Source organism: Hyla sarda, chromosome 5, assembly GCF_029499605.1.
Source record: "Hyla sarda isolate aHylSar1 chromosome 5, aHylSar1.hap1, whole genome shotgun sequence".
NCBI lineage: Eukaryota > Metazoa > Chordata > Amphibia > Anura > Hylidae > Hyla > Hyla sarda.
In genome coordinates, this window is record NC_079193.1 from 140,630,740 (window position 1) to 140,650,913 (window position 20,174).

At 39.9% G+C, this 20,174-nt stretch overlaps 1 protein-coding gene across 9 annotated transcripts in view; it reads right to left on the reverse strand.

Moving 5' to 3' along the window:
* PDE1C (phosphodiesterase 1C) overlaps positions 1-20,174 on the reverse strand; it is a 983,820-nt gene that overhangs the window by 172,113 nt on the left and 791,533 nt on the right. For all 9 annotated transcript variants that reach the window (XM_056520396.1, XM_056520395.1, XM_056520397.1 and 6 more), the window contains one exon: positions 13,849-13,989. In XM_056520396.1, the coding sequence (XP_056376371.1) occupies positions 13,849-13,989 (141 nt within the window). The remainder of the gene's footprint in view (positions 1-13,848; positions 13,990-20,174) is intronic.

Below are 20,174 nucleotides of genomic sequence, written 5' to 3' on the forward strand. Positions count from 1 at the left end.
AGGAGGATGAAATATGACAGGGGTGATGCTGATACTGTTATCATGTTGTGCATCGGAGGATGCTCAATGTGATAGGTGCAACTGGTGGTTTGGTGAGGGGTATATCATCACACTATGCGCATCTTAAAAGGGTGTTACCAAGATGAAAAGTTTGGAAAGCTCTGGGCTAAGGCTTGGTTCTCGCTGTGTTTACTCAGTATGTCAGAGGTATATGTCAGCATCCTATCAAAAAGACATTAAGATATATACTGCAGAGTACTGGCAGCAGGCCCATTCAGTTTAATGCCCTAAAGAAATGTATATGTGCAGGAAATGGCCCAAATGTAGTCACTAGTTGACAATGTTCTAACCATTAAAATGGGCATGCTGCCAACTCACTGCAGTATACACAGGCAGAAAATGCAATTTAGCATTTTGGGTTTTTTGGTGGGTGTGGGAGGTTCTGTTTTATGTTATGCTGTTTAGATTACTTCAGGTAAGTATAATTACTAAGATTTTTATTGGTACCAATTTGGCATAGATCTGACTTTTACATTGCTTTGGGAAAAAGTGGAGTGATTTACATATTTAATATGGGGGGATATTTTCTTTTTCTTTTTTAACAACACATAAACTTTTTTTTCTCATACTTTTGAACTTTGATTTACCTAGTATAATGTCTGTCTAAGGCTAAGTTTCTACTTGTTTTTTTTGTCCTGCATTTTTTGGGTTGAAAAAAACGCCAGTGCAATTTCCTGCATCTGGCGTTTTTTCTGTAATTTTTTCATTTGTGTGGAAATTGCACCTTGGCAGTTTTTTTGGTACCCAAAATTTGTTGGGTACCAAAAAAAAAAAAAGGATGCAGTAGTGATGGAAAAAATCTTATTTAACGAAATGTATATATTTTACAACAAAATTTTAACAATTTTTTGATAAATCGTGTGTGCTTCACTTTTTTTCTCAGTTTTTTAATTTTTTTAGGTAGTACTACTACTCCCAACATCGAACAGACTGTTCCATGATGGGAGTAGTAGTACCTGTACTAAGAGACATATCGCCCCGGGTGTCAGTCACGACACCCGATGCGATCGTCCATAATATTGCAGAGATGTGGAGCGGCACTATGCAGCGCTCACATCTCTGCTCTGTACTCCGGCCAGTGATGTGAATAGAACATCACTCATTTATATTTTCTCCCCAGAGTGGTGATTGGCCGGATGGTTGCAGCCAATCACAGCTCTGAGGGAAATATGAATGAGTGAGTGGCCGGCCGGAGTATAGTGCAGAGATGCGAGTGCTGTATAGAGCCGCTCTGCATCTCTTCTATAGACAGGACGATCGCAGCGGGTGTCAGTAGTGATACCCGCTGGGATCTGTTCTTACCTGCAGGTACTACTACTCCTATCATGGAGCACACTCTGCTCCATGCTGGGAGCTGTAGTACCTGCATTAATAGACAGATTGCAGCAAGTGTAACTTCTGACACCTGTTGCGATCTGTCTATTAATGCATGTAATACAGCTCCCAGCATGCAGCAGAGTGTGCTCCATGTTGGGAATAGTAGCACCTGCAGTTAAGGAAAGATCACAGTGGATGTCAGTCCTGACACCCGCTGTGATCCTCCTGTATAATGTATAGATGCAGCCGGACGCTCTTCTATGGTCCCCTGCACTGATGTATATATACACATATTCCTATTTCCTACAGAGAGCTGTGATTGTCTGGAACCATCTGGCCAATCACAGCTCTCTGCGGAAAATATGAATAGGTGTATATATACGGCAGTGCAGGGGACCATAGAAGAGCGGCCGGCCGCATCTATACATTATACAGGAGGATGGCAACGGGCGATCTGTCAATTAGTACAGGTACTACTACTCCTAATATGGAACAGTGTGTTCCATGCTGGGAGTAGTAGTACTTCCTTAACAAATGTAAAAAAATTAAAGGAAAAAAGTGAAAAACATTTTTATTATTGTCGGCTACATTTTTAGGTTCCCGACATAAATTGATCACTGTTTTAAAAATGTATAAACATTTTGTTATAAAAAAGATAAATTTCATTAGATACAATTTTTTTCTTCACTACTGTGTCTTTTTTTATTTTTTATTTTAATGATACCCTACTAAAATTTATTAAAAAAGGTATCTCCATCACTTTTTGGGATTGCTAAAGTCCAAAAAAGAATGAAAAGCGCCTGAAAAAACACCAAAATTAAAACCCACATATCGTTTTTCTTGGCGTTTTTTCACTCCCATAGAATTCTATGGGAGAAAAACGCCAAGATTTTGACAAAAAAATCGCCAGTGGCTCAACATGTTATGATTTTGGAAAACCGCCAAGGAGCTGAAAAACGCCCAAAAAGAGTGAAAGAATGCCAAAAGGATAAAAAAAAAAAACTCCAAAGGGAAAAACGCCAAGTGGAATAAGAATTAGCGATTTCTCTTTGATATACAGCTAACATCTGGCCGCAGCGTTTTTTGGCCGAAAAAACACCATGCGGCAGAATTGGCGTTTTTCATGTTTAAAAAAAAAAGTAGAAACTTAGCCTAAACAAGCCCTTAGCAGCTATATGACATATTCAAGAATGACTGATGACATCATATTAAAGGGGAGCTTTATGTCTTCTTTATAGACAGTTAATAGGCCAAAAATGTTATCTTGTTTTGTCTCGAATTGAGTTGTTTTAATTGGGATTACCTCAATATAAATTTGTCTGCTATTTTCCAATATTTACTGTATGAATGGGTCCTTTTTGATGGCAATATTGGTTGTTGCAATATTTTTCTGATAGCCTCTCCATATACCTCTCTACTACTCAGCTTTCCCAGTTAAACTACCCAGCTTTGACATTTATGTCAAACACTTATGTTTAAACAAGTCATATATAACACGCCAGGATGTCTTTTTCTATAAAAAGAAAACTTTCCATGATTTATTATTATGTTGGATCCATACACAAATAGAATGGATGAGCAGTGAATCACAATGTGATCTATTATGAATGATTTTCCAATAGGAGTCGCCAGTCTATTATGTAAATAGCAATTTATCACGAACATCATAAAAGATTTAGCTTTAAAATTGCGAGACTTTGCTAAATGGTTGTTTACACTGTTGAACTGTTTAGATTATTAATGGATTTACGGAATTCTCTTGAGTGTTTCAGAAGAGAAGCAATTCTTGCAGACAGGCCTCTGGGTCTCTGGGGTTTATGTACATTTAATTAAGAAGTACTAATCTCACATGAGTTTTATTAGGATGGTAGAAGCCAGCAACCTAATCTACTGTAAGAATTTACACCGCTTCCTACCGAAATGCTTTCATTTATATTAAAGAATATTGTCTTAGAAGTGAGGTCTGGTCATAGCAAAAGAAAAAGCTTATTTTGAGTCCAGAAACGAGCCAGAAAAAGCTCAGGTTTGCGTGAAACGGCAGTCATCACCCTGCACCAGTTTTCTCCCCCTGCACCCAGAACCCTTGTTATTCTTTTTGGATATAACAATTAAAGACATTTTTTAAAGCTAACAAAAGGTTAGTGCTCCGGATTTATGTTTCTTACTACTGTGGAAATGAAGTGGATTTTGACAATTATATTACTTGTGGCACCCCTGTTCGAACATGGTATCATATGTTTAAGCTGGTTGGTACGTTGCTACTGTACTGTATGGTGAAGCCTTGAGTGGTGCAAGGATCTTGTTACCCTTTAACCCCTTAAGGACTAAGCCCATTTTCACCTTATGGACCCAGCCAATTTTTGTTTTTGCACTTTTGTTTTTTTTCTCCTCCCCTTCTAAAAATGATAACGTGTTTGCACCTACAGACCCATATAGGTCTATATGTTTTTTGTGTCACCAATTGTACTTTGTAATGACATTACTTATTTTATAACACATTCTGCGGCGAAACAAAAAAAAACTTATTTGTGGGGAAAAATTTTAAAAACACTGCCATTTTACTACTTTTTAGGCCTTCCGTTTCTACGCAGTGCACTTTTCGGTAAAAATTACACCTTATCTTTATTCTGTAGGTCCATAGGGTCACAAGGTTACCCAATTTATTTAGGGTTTATTTTATTTTATTACTTTAAAAAAATTATAACTACATGCACCAAAATCAGAATGTCTTAAAATGTAATTTTGACCCCTGACCCCTATAACTTCTTTATTTTTCCGCCTACGGGGCTATATGAGGGCTTATTTTTTTGTGCCGTGGTCTGTAGATTTTATCTGTACCATTTTTGTTTTGATGGGACTTTTTGATTGATTATCATTAAAGGGGTTATCCAGGAAAAAAAACTTTCTTTTTATATATAAACTGGCTCCAGAAAGTTAAACAGATTTGTAAATTACTTCTATTAAAAAATCTTAATCCTTTCAGTACTTATGAGCTTCTGAAGTTAAAGGGTAGCTCCCACCATCACTTTTTTTCTTTTTTCTGTCCCTGCCTATTACCCATCTATCCCTAACGCCCTTCCTGCCTTTAATTTTTTTTTTTACATATTAAAAATGCCTTTTTGTCTGCCTGGTAGTGTGCTCACTACCAGGCAGACTTCCCCAGCAGGCACCATGTCACTGATGCCTGCTGGGGCCGACACTTTCACCCTTAGTTTATCTATACAGGGCGCCTCCAGCTGTTTCCCCACTGCAACTCCCAGCTTGCCCTGACATCTATTGGCTGTCAGGGCATGCTGGGAGTTGTAGTGGGGAAACAACTGGAGGCACCCTGTATAGGTGAACACTGGATCTGTGATCGCCGCACATACCGCTCCCCACCACGCAGCCTGCACCCCCCCCCACCCCGTCGCGCCGCTCAACCCACTCCCCGGCAGAAGAACAGTCACAGCAACCCACAACCCCCCCCCCCCCCCCCCAGCAAAAGAACAGTGACAGCAGCCCGCAACCCCCCTCCCGGCAAAAGAACAGTGACAGCAGCCCGCAACCCCCCTCCCCAGCAAAAGAACTGTGACAGCAGCCCGCAACCCCCCTCCCCCCCCCCCCCCGGCAAAAAAACAGTGACAGCAGCCCGCAACCCCCCTCCCCCCGGCAAAAGAACAGTGACAGCAGCCCGCAAACCCCCCCCCCCGCCCCGTCGCACCGCTCAACTCACTCCCCCTTCGTTCACCTATTCAGTGTCCCTCCAGCTGTTTCCCCACTATAACTCCCAGCTTGCCCTGACATCTATTGGCTGTCAGGGCATGCTGGGAGTTGTAGTGGGGAAACTGGAGGCATATTGTATAGGTGAACAATCTTAACTTCAGAAGCTCATAACTACTGAATGGATTAAGATTTTTAATAGAAGTAATTTACAAATCTGTTTAACTTTCTGGAGCCAGTTGATATATATAAAAAAGTTTTTTTTCCTGGATAACCCCTTTAATATTATTATGGTATGTGAAGTGACCAAAAAATGCACAATTTTGGACTTTGGTAATTTTTGCAACATGTACACCATTGACCTTGCGGTTTAGCTGACCTTATATTTTAATAGTTTGTACATTTATGCACGTGGCGGTACCACATATGATTATTTTTTATTACATTATTTTATTAAAAAATGAGAATGGGGGGTAGAAAGTTTAGCTCCAGGTGCTTCACCATTTATATAATTCCGTAAGCAATTTTCTTCTGTGTGAACAGACCCTAAGTTTTGCCTTAAAGGGGTACTACCGTGCTTACAACTTATCCCCCATCTAAAGGGACCCCAAGCAATCTCGCACGCAGCACCTCGCTCTCATCAGGCCTCGGAGTGAACATCGCTCCAGGTCTGATGACTGCTGATCATGGGGCCGGAGTATCGTGACGCCACGGCTCCGCCCCATGTGACGTCACGCTCCGCCCCCTCAATGTAAGTCTATGGCAGCCCATAGTCTTGCATTGAGGGGGCGGAGCGTGAAGTCACAGGGGGCAGAACTGTGACGTCACGATCACCGTCCCCGTCATCAAACCCAGAGCGGATGTTCGCTCCGGGCCTGATGAGAGCGGGGTGTTGCGTGCGAGATCGCGGGGGTCCACAGCGGCGGGACCCCGCGATCAGGCATCTTATCCCCTATCCTTTAGATAGGGGATAAGTTGTCAGCACGGTAGTACCCCTTTAAAGAGGTACTCCACTGGAAAACATTTTCTTTTAAATCAACTGGTGCCAGAAAGTTAAACTGATTTGGAAATTACTTCTATTAAAATGTCCCAATCCTTCCAGTACTTATCAGCTGCTATATTCTACAGAGGAAGTTCTTTTCTTTCTGCCTGACCACAAGTGCTCTCTACTGACACATCTGTCCATGTCAGGAACTGTCCAGAGTAGGAGCAAATCCCCATAGCAAACCTCTCTTGTTTCCTGAAATGGACAGAGGTGTCAGCAGAGAGCACTTGTGGTCAGGCATAAAGGAAAATCAAAAAGAAAAGAACTTCCTGTAGATTATACAGCAGCTGATAAGTACTGAAAGGATTGAGCTTTTTTAATAGAAGTAATTTAAAAATCTCTGTTTGACTTCCTGGCATCAGTTGATTTAAAAGAAAATGTTTTCTAGTGGAGTACCTCTTTAAGGTAAAGCTTTCAATTAGTGATGAGCGGCAAAGGCCATATTCGAATTCGCTAAATTTTGCAAATAATTGGAAGAATATTCGTCCTATATTCGCGAATTTCGCATATTCGTTCACTTTTTTTTCATGCGAAATCCGTAATAAAATTAGCAATATGTGCATGCACGATTAAATCTTTCAACTAACTACTTTCCTATTGGTTTCTAGGGATGTTGCCAACCTCTGACAACTGTATTTGCATCCTTCTCATTGGCCCACAAGCTTAAAGAAGGGAGGGATCAGTGTTCTCTGGAAGTGCTTATATTCGCATATTTTATTGCATATAATTTGCGTTCTCATATTCGCCTTCTTTGGACCACAAGCTGGAAGCAGGGAGGGGTGATCACTTTTTATTTGCACAGTAAACATCATTGTGATGTGTACTGTGAAAAAAATAAATATTCGTCATAACGAATATAATTTGCGATATTCTAAATATTAGCAAAATCGCAAAGTGCCGACATTTGCAGAAAAAAAATTGCTATTCGAATATTCGCGATCGACACTACTTTCTATATCATTATTAAAGCCACCCTGGCACCTTCTGCTTGATGTCATAATTCAGGGTACAGTCTAATTATTTATTGTTCTGTTATATCTAAAGCGAAGAGCACAATCTTTTTTCCTCTGGAAATAATGTTTTCGTTTTGAAGTCATGAATTGTGAGCCAAAGTGAATGTTACTGTGGCCTGTCAAAGCAACTGCACACACCATCTGTTTATTTTGGAGTCAGCTCGGCAGACTCGGGATTCTCAGTAAAGTCATTTTATGTAGGATTGACTATACCAGATATGTTACTGGAAGTGTTTGGAGTACGAAGATTTTAAACTCACTCACTAAGATCTTAATTGAAAAAGTTGGCTGGAATTTCAAATTGTAAAAAAAATAAAAATATCTGATCTGTTGCAGCTTATTACAACTGTTTCCCCTGAAAGAGATGGTTTCATCTTCAATATTAAAGGGGTACTCTGGCCCTTAGACATCTTATCCCCTATCCTAAGGATAGAGGATAAGATGTCTGACTGCAGGGGTCCCGCCACTGGGGACCCCCGCAATCTTGCATTCGGCACCCACCTCTTTGGGCTGCATGCCGCGCTGCCAGCTCACAAACTGCTGGGTGCCAACCACGGGGCTGGAGTATCGTGACGTCACGACTCCGCCCCCCATGTGACGTCATGCCCGGCACCGCTATGCAAGTCTATGGGAGTCGGCGTGGCGGCTTTAGATAGGGGATAAGATGCTTTGGATAGGGGATAAGATATCTTAGGGCCAGAGTACCCCTTTAAGGGCATATCATGAATGCCAGATCCAGCAGGTGCAAGTGACACCACTACCTATCTGAAGAATAAGGGCCTTGTCATATTCATTTGTGCGACATTTGTATTCTTACTCAAAATAAGGTGAAAGAGGCCTAAAACCTACACCAATATCTACAATAAGATCAGCAAGGATTTTGTGTTTTCACTGAGGATTTCCTACAGTGATGAATGTGAGAAATGTGAACTGTGGTGAAAATCCACAACATTTTGTACCATATTCATAGCATGCCAAAAATTTTCAGGGAATTTTTTTTCCAGTTAGTGTATGAGGTATGTTAAAGGGGTACCCCCGTGGAATTTTTTTTTTTTTTAAATCAACTGGTTCCAGAAAGTTATACAGATTTGTAAATGACTTATATTAAAAATTTTTAATCCTTCCAGTACTTATCAGCTGCTGTATACTACTAAGGAAGTTCTTTTCTTTTTGAATTTCTTCTCTGTCTGACCACAGTGCTCTCTGCTGACACCTCTGTCCATGTCAGGAACTGTCCAGAGCATGAGCAAATCCCCCTAGCAAACCTATCCTACTGGATTTTCTTTGGGGATTTGCTCCTGCTCTGGACAGTTCCTGACATGGACAGAGGTGTCAGCAGAGAGCACTGTGGTCAGACAGAGAAGAAATTCAAACAGAAAAGAACTTCCTCTTTAGTATGCAGCAGCTGGTAAGTACTGGATGCATTTTGTTTTCTTCAAATAGAAGTAATTTACAAATCTATTTACATTTCTGGCACCAGTTGATTTAAAAAAAAAAATATTTTCCACCCGAGTACCCCTGTTAAGGAGTTATCCAACTTTTCTTTTTTTTTTTCTTTTTTTTTTTAAGTAGCCATGCTGAAATAAAACATGCCCCATTCATCACTGCTGCTGTTCCAATGGTGCCCAGTGCCCACTGCTTACCATTTCCTGACCCCCCTTCTTATACCCCAGTTTGATCATTGTTAAAGAAAGAAATATTAAAGGAGTATTCCAGGCAAAACCTTTTATATATATATATATATATATATATATATATATATATATATATATATATCAACTAGCTCAGGGAAGTTAAACAGATTTGTAAATTACTTCTATTAAAAAATCTTAATCCTTCCAATAGTTATTAGCTTCTGAAGTTTTCTGTCTAACTTCTCAATGATGATGTCACGTCCCGGGAGCTGTGCATAATGGGAGAATATCCCCATAGGAACTGCACAGCTCCCGGGACGTGAGTCATCAGAAAGCAGTTAGACAGAAAACAACAACTCAACTTCAGAAGCTAATAACTATTGGAAGGATTAAGATTTTTTAATAGAAGTAATTTACAAATCTGTTTAACTTTTCGGAGCCAGTTGATATATATAAAAAAGTTTTGGCCTTGAATACCCCTTTAATGCTGGATAATTCCTTGAACAAACCCTTAAGCATAACAGAAAAAATCTTCTATATTAGGTATACTGTGAATGTTCCAATCTGTAGCTTGTCGTACATGCCAAAGAAATGTCATACATTGTTACCACAGATTTCATTCCTCTAAATGATCAATGATATTAAATTCAATCACACAAAGAAACATCAACATCTAAATCTATGTCGATATTCTAGTGGATTTCTGTTGCAGGTTATAGGTATGCATGTTAACATCATTTTTATGGATTGTGTGAATGTAGCCTGAAAATACAGTTACCTGACCGCTTTTGTTACCTGCTATCTCTTTTTGGAAAAAAACAAATGTTGCTTTACACAAATTTGCTACTATTTTAATTTCACCTGTCTAAATTACTCCGTTTTAAAGATCCGTATGAAGTTCCGTCTGAAAATCAGCTGAAAACAGCACTTACAAAATCCTATATGGCCGTTAGAAAATCCCATTATAGTCTATGGGATTTTTCTAATAGCCGTTTAACCCTTTATAGCCAGTTATTAATAACGGACGTTATTTTGTGACGGAAGATAGTAACGGGAGGAATAGTGATACTTGGATTTAATCCTAGTTTCTGTATTCTGCTTGGGGTATGATGCTAGGGTCTGATTCGGGAGTCTGTATTATGCAGGTGGAGGGGTAATACTGGGGTCCAATTGGAGATCTATATTATGTAGGAGGTGATTCTGGTATCTGTTTTATGCTGGGGGTCTGATACTTGGGTTTGATTCTGGGGTCTGTATTATGCTGGGGCCTGATTCTTGGGTCTGATTCTGGGGTCTATATTATGCTGGGACCAAATACTTGGGTCTGATTTTGTAGTCTGTATTATGTTGGGGTCTAATACTTGGGTCTGATTCTGGGGTCTGTATTATGTTTGGGCCATATACTTGGGTCTGATTCTGTAGTCTATATTATGCTGGGGCCTGATTCTTGGGTCTGATTCTGGGGCCTGTATTATGTTGGGACCAAATACTTGGGTCTGATTCTGGGGTCTGTATTATGTTGGGACCAAATACTTGGGTCTGATTCTGGGGTCTGTATTATGTTGGGACCAAATACTTGGGTCTGATTCTGGGGTCTGTATTATGCTGGGGCCTGATTCTTGGGTCTGATTCTGGGGTCTGTATTATGCTGGGGCCTGATTATTGGGTCTGATTCTGGGGTCTGTATTATGCTGAGGCCTGATTCTTGGGTCTGATTCTGGGGTCTGTATTATGTTGGGACCAAATACTTGGGTCTGATTCTGGAGTCTGAATTATGCTGGGGCCTAACATTTGGGTCTGATTCTGGGGTCTGTATTATGTTGGGGGGCTTGATACTGGGGACTGATTAGGAAGGAAGCAATCTTACAGGAGAAACAAGCATTTTATTAGATATGTTACAAAGTTTCTTATACTCGCTTGTACTATGCAATATTAGTTGAAACAACATTGTCTATTTAGTATTACTTTTTGTCATCTAGAGTTGTGGAAGGGTAATATCTTTATATGTCACTTTTTAAGTGCATGTCTACGCGCACTGGAATCTAGGGAAGAGAAACTTGGAACTAAACGTCTGGTAAAACATCATATTTTATTAATACTGGATAAAAGCACATCTCATACCCTGGCATTTGTGAATTGTAAATTGATGAAGTTATCCCCAAAGACAGAGGAGAAGTCTTGATTCTGCACAAATCCGTAGCTGCTTCCAAATGACAGAACTGGAGTGAATTCACCTGGCTTTTTGAAGCCTATGGGTATAATGTCATTGACAGAAATCCGTAATGTTAAGAACCCTGAAAGCTGCCATTAAATACTACTGACTGTAAAAATGTTGTTATAAAGAGAACCTGCCAGGTCCTTGGGGCCTCACACACCAACCTCAGTACTGACGGCCGGTAGACTTAGCTTTAGCTCTCTAAAGCAGAAAGCTAAAGACAACAACGTTGCAGTGCTGTTCTCTTGACCTCTGAGAATTCTCAGGGGCTAGGAAGGGGTAAAGTATTTATAATGGTAGAAGACAGTATTGCTCCACAATTATTTTTCCTTTAATTATAAATAGCTAAAGTGAAATGGTATTGCCCTGTTATTTATAGCTTGTAATATAATTAAAATGATATTTTAAGTACAAGTAATAACTTTACTGATGTATTTATAATGTAATCTACTGTGTTTCAATGAACATTAATATGTGGTTAAAAAATACACTACCAAATAAAACTAAAGGTACCCATACACCTTACACAAAACCTATTTAAATCTGCTTTGCCATTGGATGTTCTATTATCTGTGGGGTCTCCTCTCCTTCAAAAGTAGATGTCAATGGAAAACATAAAATCAGCATGTTGAGTTTCATCGTAACATCAGTCTCCAGGAAATAAGTCTCCACAGGGTATAAGCTGCTACCAGAAAGCTCTGGAAGAGGTTGAAATAACCATTTATGTAGACATTTATCATAGATATATACATCTATATACATTTGTAGAAAAGAGAAGAGGGGATTTAAAAATAAAAATGGAAAAATTGAACAAATTACATGACGAAAGCCACATTAATTGATGGGTTTCAGACACTTTTAGTGCCTTTTATTGGTGTAACTGTGCATCATCTATGAGGTTTTTTTTGTTTTTGATAGCACAGGCTGACAAAAAGGACATTGTTCCTATGAGTAAGCTTGTCTAAGAGTGTCAGCCAATATGACCTAATTTTAACTTTAGTATCATATGGTCACTTTTAGGTTTTGGGTGGGAATTCTCTTTCACTTTTGTATGAATGTGTCATCCATGTCTGTTGTCTATCAGCAATCTTTTCTCCTGAGATACTGCAGCAGTAAGTGCACAACAAGGCCAGGAGCCAAGCAAGTAGTTCATGTTTTACAAGACCACAGTGACCTTCATGTTTTAAGTTACCTAATACAGAAAATAGATCTGCAGTTTTTAAAGGAACCTTTCAAAAGGGGGGCCAAGAACTTGTGGTGTCCCGGTACCATATTGCATACAGTACCTAGTGTAGAGGTCCCCAAAGTCAGAGTAACTACGTTCAGTTAGGGTTCCTCAGGTGGGACAGCCCCTAGTCGCCTCTCTTTAAGTCTAACTTTAATGTTAATATATGTCTATATTTAATAATGATATATATTTTATAGGAATGTATAGTACTTACCTTGTTCAGCGTCGGTCCTGTGACCATACTGAATAACCTCTATGGTATGTTGTAGGACCTTAGGAGGTCCTTGGGTCACGTGTTACCCACAAATCTCTGTAATGGTGATTGACATCCGTTTGGACATGTTAGCGTTAGTCCAGCCCCTGCCCATATAAGGGAGCGGCGTCCAATTATCGCTCTCTTGGGTTGCTGCTCTCGTGGATGCCGGACTAACAGGACAGTGTGCTACGCAACTTTCAAAGATACGCTAGGCCTCAAAATCTACGGCCTCAGCAGAACCAAAATTGTGAGTTCAAATCTAAATTCCTGCTAATGCTAGCGTGACTACTGGACCGCAACTAATTCCCCTAAATCCAGTGGAACAGCGCAATAGACGAAAAGACTCTGAATGCTAAAGTCCCAACCATTGTCAATCTCCAAAGGAAAACTGTTGTTATGCTGAGACTGTTATGTTAATGAAGTATACAGAAAATCTTCAGTAAAAGTTAATGCTGTTCACAGAAGCTCTCCGGTTGTGGACAATCTATTATTCTCTACCTCAAGTCCATTATCATCTACCTCCCTATCGTTCCTGGGAAGGGCGGCGTTGGAAAAGCTTTATTGAGGAGCCCCACCCTGGCGTCACGAATAGCAAGGGTTAACAAACACCCTTTAATACCCGCACAGCTACACTCCCCATACCCTACACCCCCCAGGCCATCACAAACTGGCGTAGTATGTGCTCTTCTCCTTGTTAGAATATGGCCACACATGGCACATATGCTGCAGATTTTCTGCACTGTGTTTACCTACACTTTGGCTCGTCTTTATAACCAGCAACTCAAGATTTCTAAATACTTACTTTTTTTCTTACTGTGCCTAATCCACTAAATGTAGTTCTTATCTGCTTGTTATCTGCATACCTGCCCTCTTTTCTCTTGATTTTACTGAACCTTTTATCCACATCTGAGAAGAATTTAAGGAACTCCCCCTAAATTTCACCATACTATAAAAGGGAATCTGTCATTACTATCACCCGCACTAACTTATTGGTACAGGCTTGTAGTGCGGGTGATATTGATGAAATGATACTGCGCATGTGCCACCTCTGCAGTCCAAATTGGCCACTGCAATGAAGCAACGCTACATGCCACTTCCGGTAGCCATGGACAGGAGTGAGCAGGCATATGGAGCTTTATGAATATTCATAAGCTGGGCAGATAGAGGATGAAGGAGTGGTGACGTGATCTTACACTGTGTTCTTGGGAACACCAGACTCATTTATGATCCCACCCCTTGAGCACCAAGTCTTGTAATGTGCATATAACAACTAAAGCATGGTGGGTGACAAGCCTGTACCAACAGGTTAGTGTAGGTGATACTGATGACAGATTTACTTTAAATTAGGGATATATTATTCAATATAAAATGTACTACTTACCGCCAACCCTGACTTAAAGAGAAAGTAATGAACAGTTTGTGTCACATCTGCTGCATGAATCAGGTTGTGATATGGATTTTTATGTTTGGTATATCCGACTTCCAGCGCCTCCACGAACGATACAAGTGCAGAGATTGGTATCTAAAATAGAAAGCACTATGATTATGTTGTTTTCCTAATAGAACATCATCAGGAAGAAACCCGACTATACCATAAGACTGTGTTCACACACTGTATTTTGGGTATTTTTTCTGAATTTTTGATGCATTTTCCTGCACTTTTGGTGACATTGTTGAAAAATAGAGCTAATTTACAATAATGTAAGCAAAATTAAAGCAAAATGGCAGGAATAAATGAATAAAAAACCGTATTGTGTGAACACACCCAATGCCACACAATCTGGCAATGAACACACTTCATACTACAGACAATAAATTGGAGTTAAAGGGAACCTGTCACACTGAAATTGCAGTCTAATCTGCAGGCATCATGTTGTAAAGCTGGAGCAGCTGAACAGATCGATATATAGTTTTGTAAGAAAAGTTTCTAGATAGCTAGTCATTTTTGCTTATTTTGGGCTAAGTCATGTGGGACAGTCCTACTCAGTGATTGACAGTTATCTGTATATAAGTGTTCTTATAGAGAGAGTTGTCAATCTCTGATCTTTGTATACGTGTGCTTGTAGAGACAGTTGTCAATCTCTGATCTTTGTATACGTGTGCTTGTAGAGAGAGTTGTCAATCTCTGATCTTTGTATACGTGTGCTTGTAGAGAGAGTTGTCAATCTCTGATCTTTGTATACGTGTGCTTGTAGAGAGAGTTGTCAATCTCTGATCTTTGTATACGTGTGCTTGTAGAGAGAGTTGTCAATCTCTGATCTTTGTATACGTGTGCTTATAGAGAGAGTTGTCAATCTCTGATCTTTGTATACGTGTGCTTATAGAGAGAGTTGTCAATCTCTGATCTTTGTATACGTGTGCTTGTAGAGAGAGTTGTCAATCTCTGATCTTTGTATAGGTGCTTGTAGAGAGAGCTGTCAATCTCTGATCTTTGTATACGTGTGCTTGTAGAGAGAGTTGTCAATCTCTGATCTTTGTATACGTGTGCTTGTAGAGAGAGTTGTCAATCTCTGATCTTTGTATACGTGTGCTTGTAGAGAGAGTTGTCAATCTCTGATCTTTGTATACGGGTGCTTGTAGAGAGAGTTGTCAATCTCTGATCTTTGTATACGTGTGCTTGTAGAGAGAGTTGTCAATCTCTGATCTTTGTATAGGTGCTTGTAGAGAGAGCTGTCAATCTCTGATCTTTGTATACGTGTGCTTGTAGAGAGAGTTGTCAATCTCTGATCTTTGTATACGTGTGCTTGTAGAGAGAGTTGTCAATCTCTGATCTTTGTATACGTGTGCTTGTAGAGAGAGTTGTCAATCTCTGATCTTTGTATACGGGTGCTTGTAGAGAGAGCTGTCAATCTCTGATCTTTGTATACGGGTGCTTGTAGAGAGAGTTGTCAATCTCTGATCTTTGTATACGGGTGCTTGTAGAGAGAGTTGCCAATCTCTGATCTTTGTATACGGGTGCTTGTAGAGAGAGTTGTCAATCTCTGATCTTTGTATACGTGTGCTTGTAGAGAGAGTTGTCAATCTCTGATCTTTGTATACGGGTGCTTGTAGAGAGAGTTGCCAATCTCTGATCTTTGTATACGGGTGCTTGTAGAGAGAGTTGTCAATCTCTGATCTTTGTATACGTGTGCTTGTAGAGGGAGTTGTCAATCTCTGATCTTTGTATACGTGTGCTTGTAGAGAGAGCCATCAGTCACTAGTAGGACCTTTCCCTTTCTATTTTGCTCACTCTAGGTTATGTAGTAAAGTGTGGACATTTCCAGTAATTGATAGCTCAATGCACACTTAGGGTACATTTACACAATTGTAACTGTGACTGGAAATCTGCTGTGAGTTACGCTACCATAAACTTAAAGGGGTACTCCAGTGGTCAACATGTTTTTCCGTTTTTGACTTACCCTATTTGTTTTGTTTCATTTCTATTCTTGTTGTTTAGCCTACTCTATTTTCGTTCTTTGTTGTCTTTTTATCCCCCACTTTGTTTTCCTATCTTTGCTTATATTTCCTGTTTCTTGCTGTGCTGAAAACTACAAATCCCAGCATGCCACATGCCTTGCTGGTTTGGGGCGGCTCCTTTTTTTTTTTGTTTGTTTGTTTGTTCCGCCCTTTACCCATCCTACTATTTTCCCGGATCAGCCCCCTTATACACAGCACACTAATATAATCAGCCTTGGTTGGGATACACTGTCATACACACACTAAAGGGACTACAACTCCCAGCATGTGTCATTCATTCAGGAGTCCCCCCCTCCCCCTTCACACATAGAGGGAGATTTATCAAAACCTGTGCAGAGGGAAAACTTGCCCAGTTGCCCATAGCAACCAATCAACTTGCTGCTTTCATTTTTATGAAGGCCTGTGAAAAATAAAAGAAGTGATCTAAACGGTTGCTATGGGCAACTGGGCAAGTTCTCCTCTGCATAGGTTTTGATAAATCTCCCCCATAGAGATCATTCCCAGCATGAGATTTATTCCCCTGTAGTCCATACATCCCCAGCCCGTGCACCTTCTCATCCTCCCCTTCACATAACACTTATCTTCTCTGTGAGGTCCTTCTCCTGTGCAGACCTGTGTCCTTAGAATACAGAGCAGGGGGGGGGAGGGGAGGTGAGGAGCTGCGTACTCAGCTGGATGAGATGAGGGGGCGTGGTTTATTCCTCTCATGCAGACAGAGAAAAAAAAAAGCTGTGACATCTTGTCCACAACAGACTCAGACTTGTGGACAACAGTAAAAGAAAAGTCTCTGAACTACAGAACTTCTGCCCAACAAACAGGTAAGAAAAACACATACATGCTGCCAAAACATATAACACATGTATATTGCAAAAAAACAAAACTTACAAAGAAGATGCCATATAGTCAAAAAAATTAACCACCGGAGTACCCCTTTAAACAGGTCCAACAGGAATATGCAAATCTGCCACTGTTGTGGACTTTTTGCAGATCCATTGACATGAATGGTGGTGTAACCCGTGCAAACAGACTAGATAACTGTAAATGAATGACTAGAACCTCCCACTTTACTGTGTAGCCCAAAATGAGCAGAAATTTACATACATACATGACTAGTTATCATGTTACTTTTGCCACAAGACTATATATCATTCTGCTCTGCTTCTCCGCAGGGCTCAAGTCCTGCAGGAACATGTGGGAACTAAGTTCCTGACCCTTTTCCACAGCAGGAACACCTTTCCCATTAGAAGGAGTCCTGCAGGCCAGCTCTTAAGTGGAAGTCTTGGGTGAGTTCCCACACTTTTTTTTCCCAGGACATGACTCTTGCTCCTCTATCTCTATAACATGACATCTGCAGATTGAACTACATCTTCAATGTCATAGGCTCAATATAAGTGCAAACAAGGAGATTAAAGCTTTGGTGTATACTGTACACCACATGTATTTGTCATATCCTGTTGAGTAATTGTGCAATGATTAATGTGACAGCTGAAATGAATTGTCTCTATAAATTGAAATCCAGATTTTAGGCAGCAGAGCTATATTGTTTTAGTTAACAATATGCATAATAAAATGCATAGAAAAGCCATATGCCTTTGTTCACATTTAAAAGCTACAAAAAAAAGAAAAGTAAATAGAAATTGAGAATGCCTGAAACAGTAAGCAGTAAAATAAACATCATTATCTGTAATATTTACAGATACCCATTTGTTGTTTCAGATGTACTCCATTTGTGGCGTAGTACCGGGGAGCATACATACATTATACAAACACCTGCATGTGTCATAGTCCCTAGAGCCCGGGATGTGTACATATATTTCTGAGAAATACATCAAATATTCATGCAAAACATCATCATGTATTAGAACAGAAACATGCAAAATGAGACAATCGTTGTCAGTGCCACATAAAGAGATTACATGAATTCATCTATGTATGAGCCATTCATTCTGACAGAAGATCCATCTAGTAGAAATATCTTTATTCACACTGTACTGTAACTCATTTCAATGCATATGTTACAAGCACATTTACAAGCCCAATACATACAATACGGCAGCAACAAAAGAAAACAAGTGAGAAGGAAAACTTATTTCTAGATCAACAAGGGCATATGAAGGTCAGAGGTGTGGCTGCCTACTCTACATGACTATCTGCCAGGAGGGAGTACCCTGATGTGACGGTAAACTACTTGGTTGTCTATTGATTTTAATAGTCATACTGGATATGCCATAAATGCCCGATACGAGACAGACCCAAATGAGAGCTTTGCAATGACATCTTTCATTTTACCATAAAATGAACAGCACATAAAAAAAAAAAAATATAGCATTACTTTGAAGAAATTGAAAAAAACACTATTTTAAAACTTCTGGGAGGTTTCGTTTTTACATTTTATGGTAAAACTGTTACCAGTTTACCTTCATTTTGTAGGTCAATGGAATTACAACCACAAGCACTAATATAGCCCAATATATAGAAAACATTTAAGTGTTATAGGAGTCAGTAGAGAACAATTTTAAGCATACTCATTTTCACACAAAAAGTTAAAATTTTTTAAAGTAGTGAAATAAAACAAAACCTATATAAACTATTTTATATAGGTTTTGTTTTATTTCACTACTTTAAAAAAAAATTTAACTTTTTGTGCGAAAATGAGTATGCTTAAAATTGTTCTCTACTGACTCCTATAACACTTAAATGTTTTCTATATTTCTATATATTGGGCTATATTAGTGCTCATTTTCATTGCTGTGATCTTGAGTTTTTAAAGGTACCATTTTGTTTTGATTGGACTTTTTAATCACTTTTTATAATGTTTTTTCTGCTATATGGAATGTCCAAAAATCAGCAATTCAAGAGTTTGGTATTTTTTTATGTTTACACCATTGACCGTACTGTTTAATTAACATTATATTTTAATAGTTTAGACATTAACACACGTGATAATATTGCAAATATTCATGTTTATTATGTGAACCCAGAAGAAAAAACAGATCCGGCACAGTCCTATGTGACTCAGAATGGAAACTCCTGATACAACGTAATTTGGTAAGGCAGGTATGCAGACTCCTATGGGTGGTGCTGTAACGCTAAAGGCACAGGTAAAAAGTAATGATCACAGGAAGGAGTAGTAATGGTGGAGCAACTCACCCGGTGCGCTGGAGGTAATTCAACCGAAGAACATCGCGGTCAAGCGGGGAAGCAGCGGGATGCTGAAGATGTTACGGGGGGAAGTCAGACATCAGGCTACAGCCGTATCGCACCGGGTCGCTGGGGCCTGACAAAGCACCAAACTGTGCGATACAGCTGTGGCCTGACATCTGACTTCCCCCCGTAACATCTTCAGCATCCCGCTGCTTCCCTGCTTGACCGCGATGTTCTTCGGTTGAATTACCTCCAGCGCACCGGGTGAGTTGCTCCACCATTACTACTCCTTCCTGTGAACACTAATCAGTGTTTACTGCGCTCCATTACTACAGGCTGCCTACAGAATTGAACCCCTGATCAGAAGGGACGGAGCCAGGTAGGGATCCTCCGCCCATCCCAACAATTTTGCCATGGTGGTCCCGATTAGCTCCAGCGTCTAAAAGGTTAATCAACATTATTGGTAAAGTCTGACTTTAGCCAAAGTTTTTTTTAACTCATGGGACCCCTGCGATTGTGCTGCAGAGGTCTGAGAAGAGTCTCCAAACCTCGGCACCTGTCATGTTCAACTTTAGATGCTTTGATCAGCATTGATCATGGCATCTGAAGGGTTATTGGTGGACATTAAAGCAATTGCCGACTGTGAAGTGTTTGTCTCTCACATTCTATGAAGCGAGTGCAGCTCCTGCAGTCGCTTCATAGACAGTCAATGCTGCATTACATAAATATTCGTCATGTTGCGTTGCTTCATAAGGCAGGAAGGTCGTCCTATACCTGGCTTATTGTAAATGGAGAGCGCCACACACAAGCAGCCACTTCTCTATTGAACTGTATGATAGAGACTATGGCAGCTGGGAACTGGCAAACAAGAGCTATGGGAGACCCTTTTTGCCAATAGGTGAAACATTATAGTCCACACCTGTCAGGTGTTTGTGGCATATCCTGTGTGTCTCAATAATACCATATGTGGCCATTATGCTCTATCATAGTAAAAAATGATGTCAGTATTGCTAAGATCAGTCATACAAAGTCACTTTTGCCTTTCCGGGCTTATGACATCTGCCAGCATTGTCTTTCACATTTTGATATGGTCAAAATTATGATGAC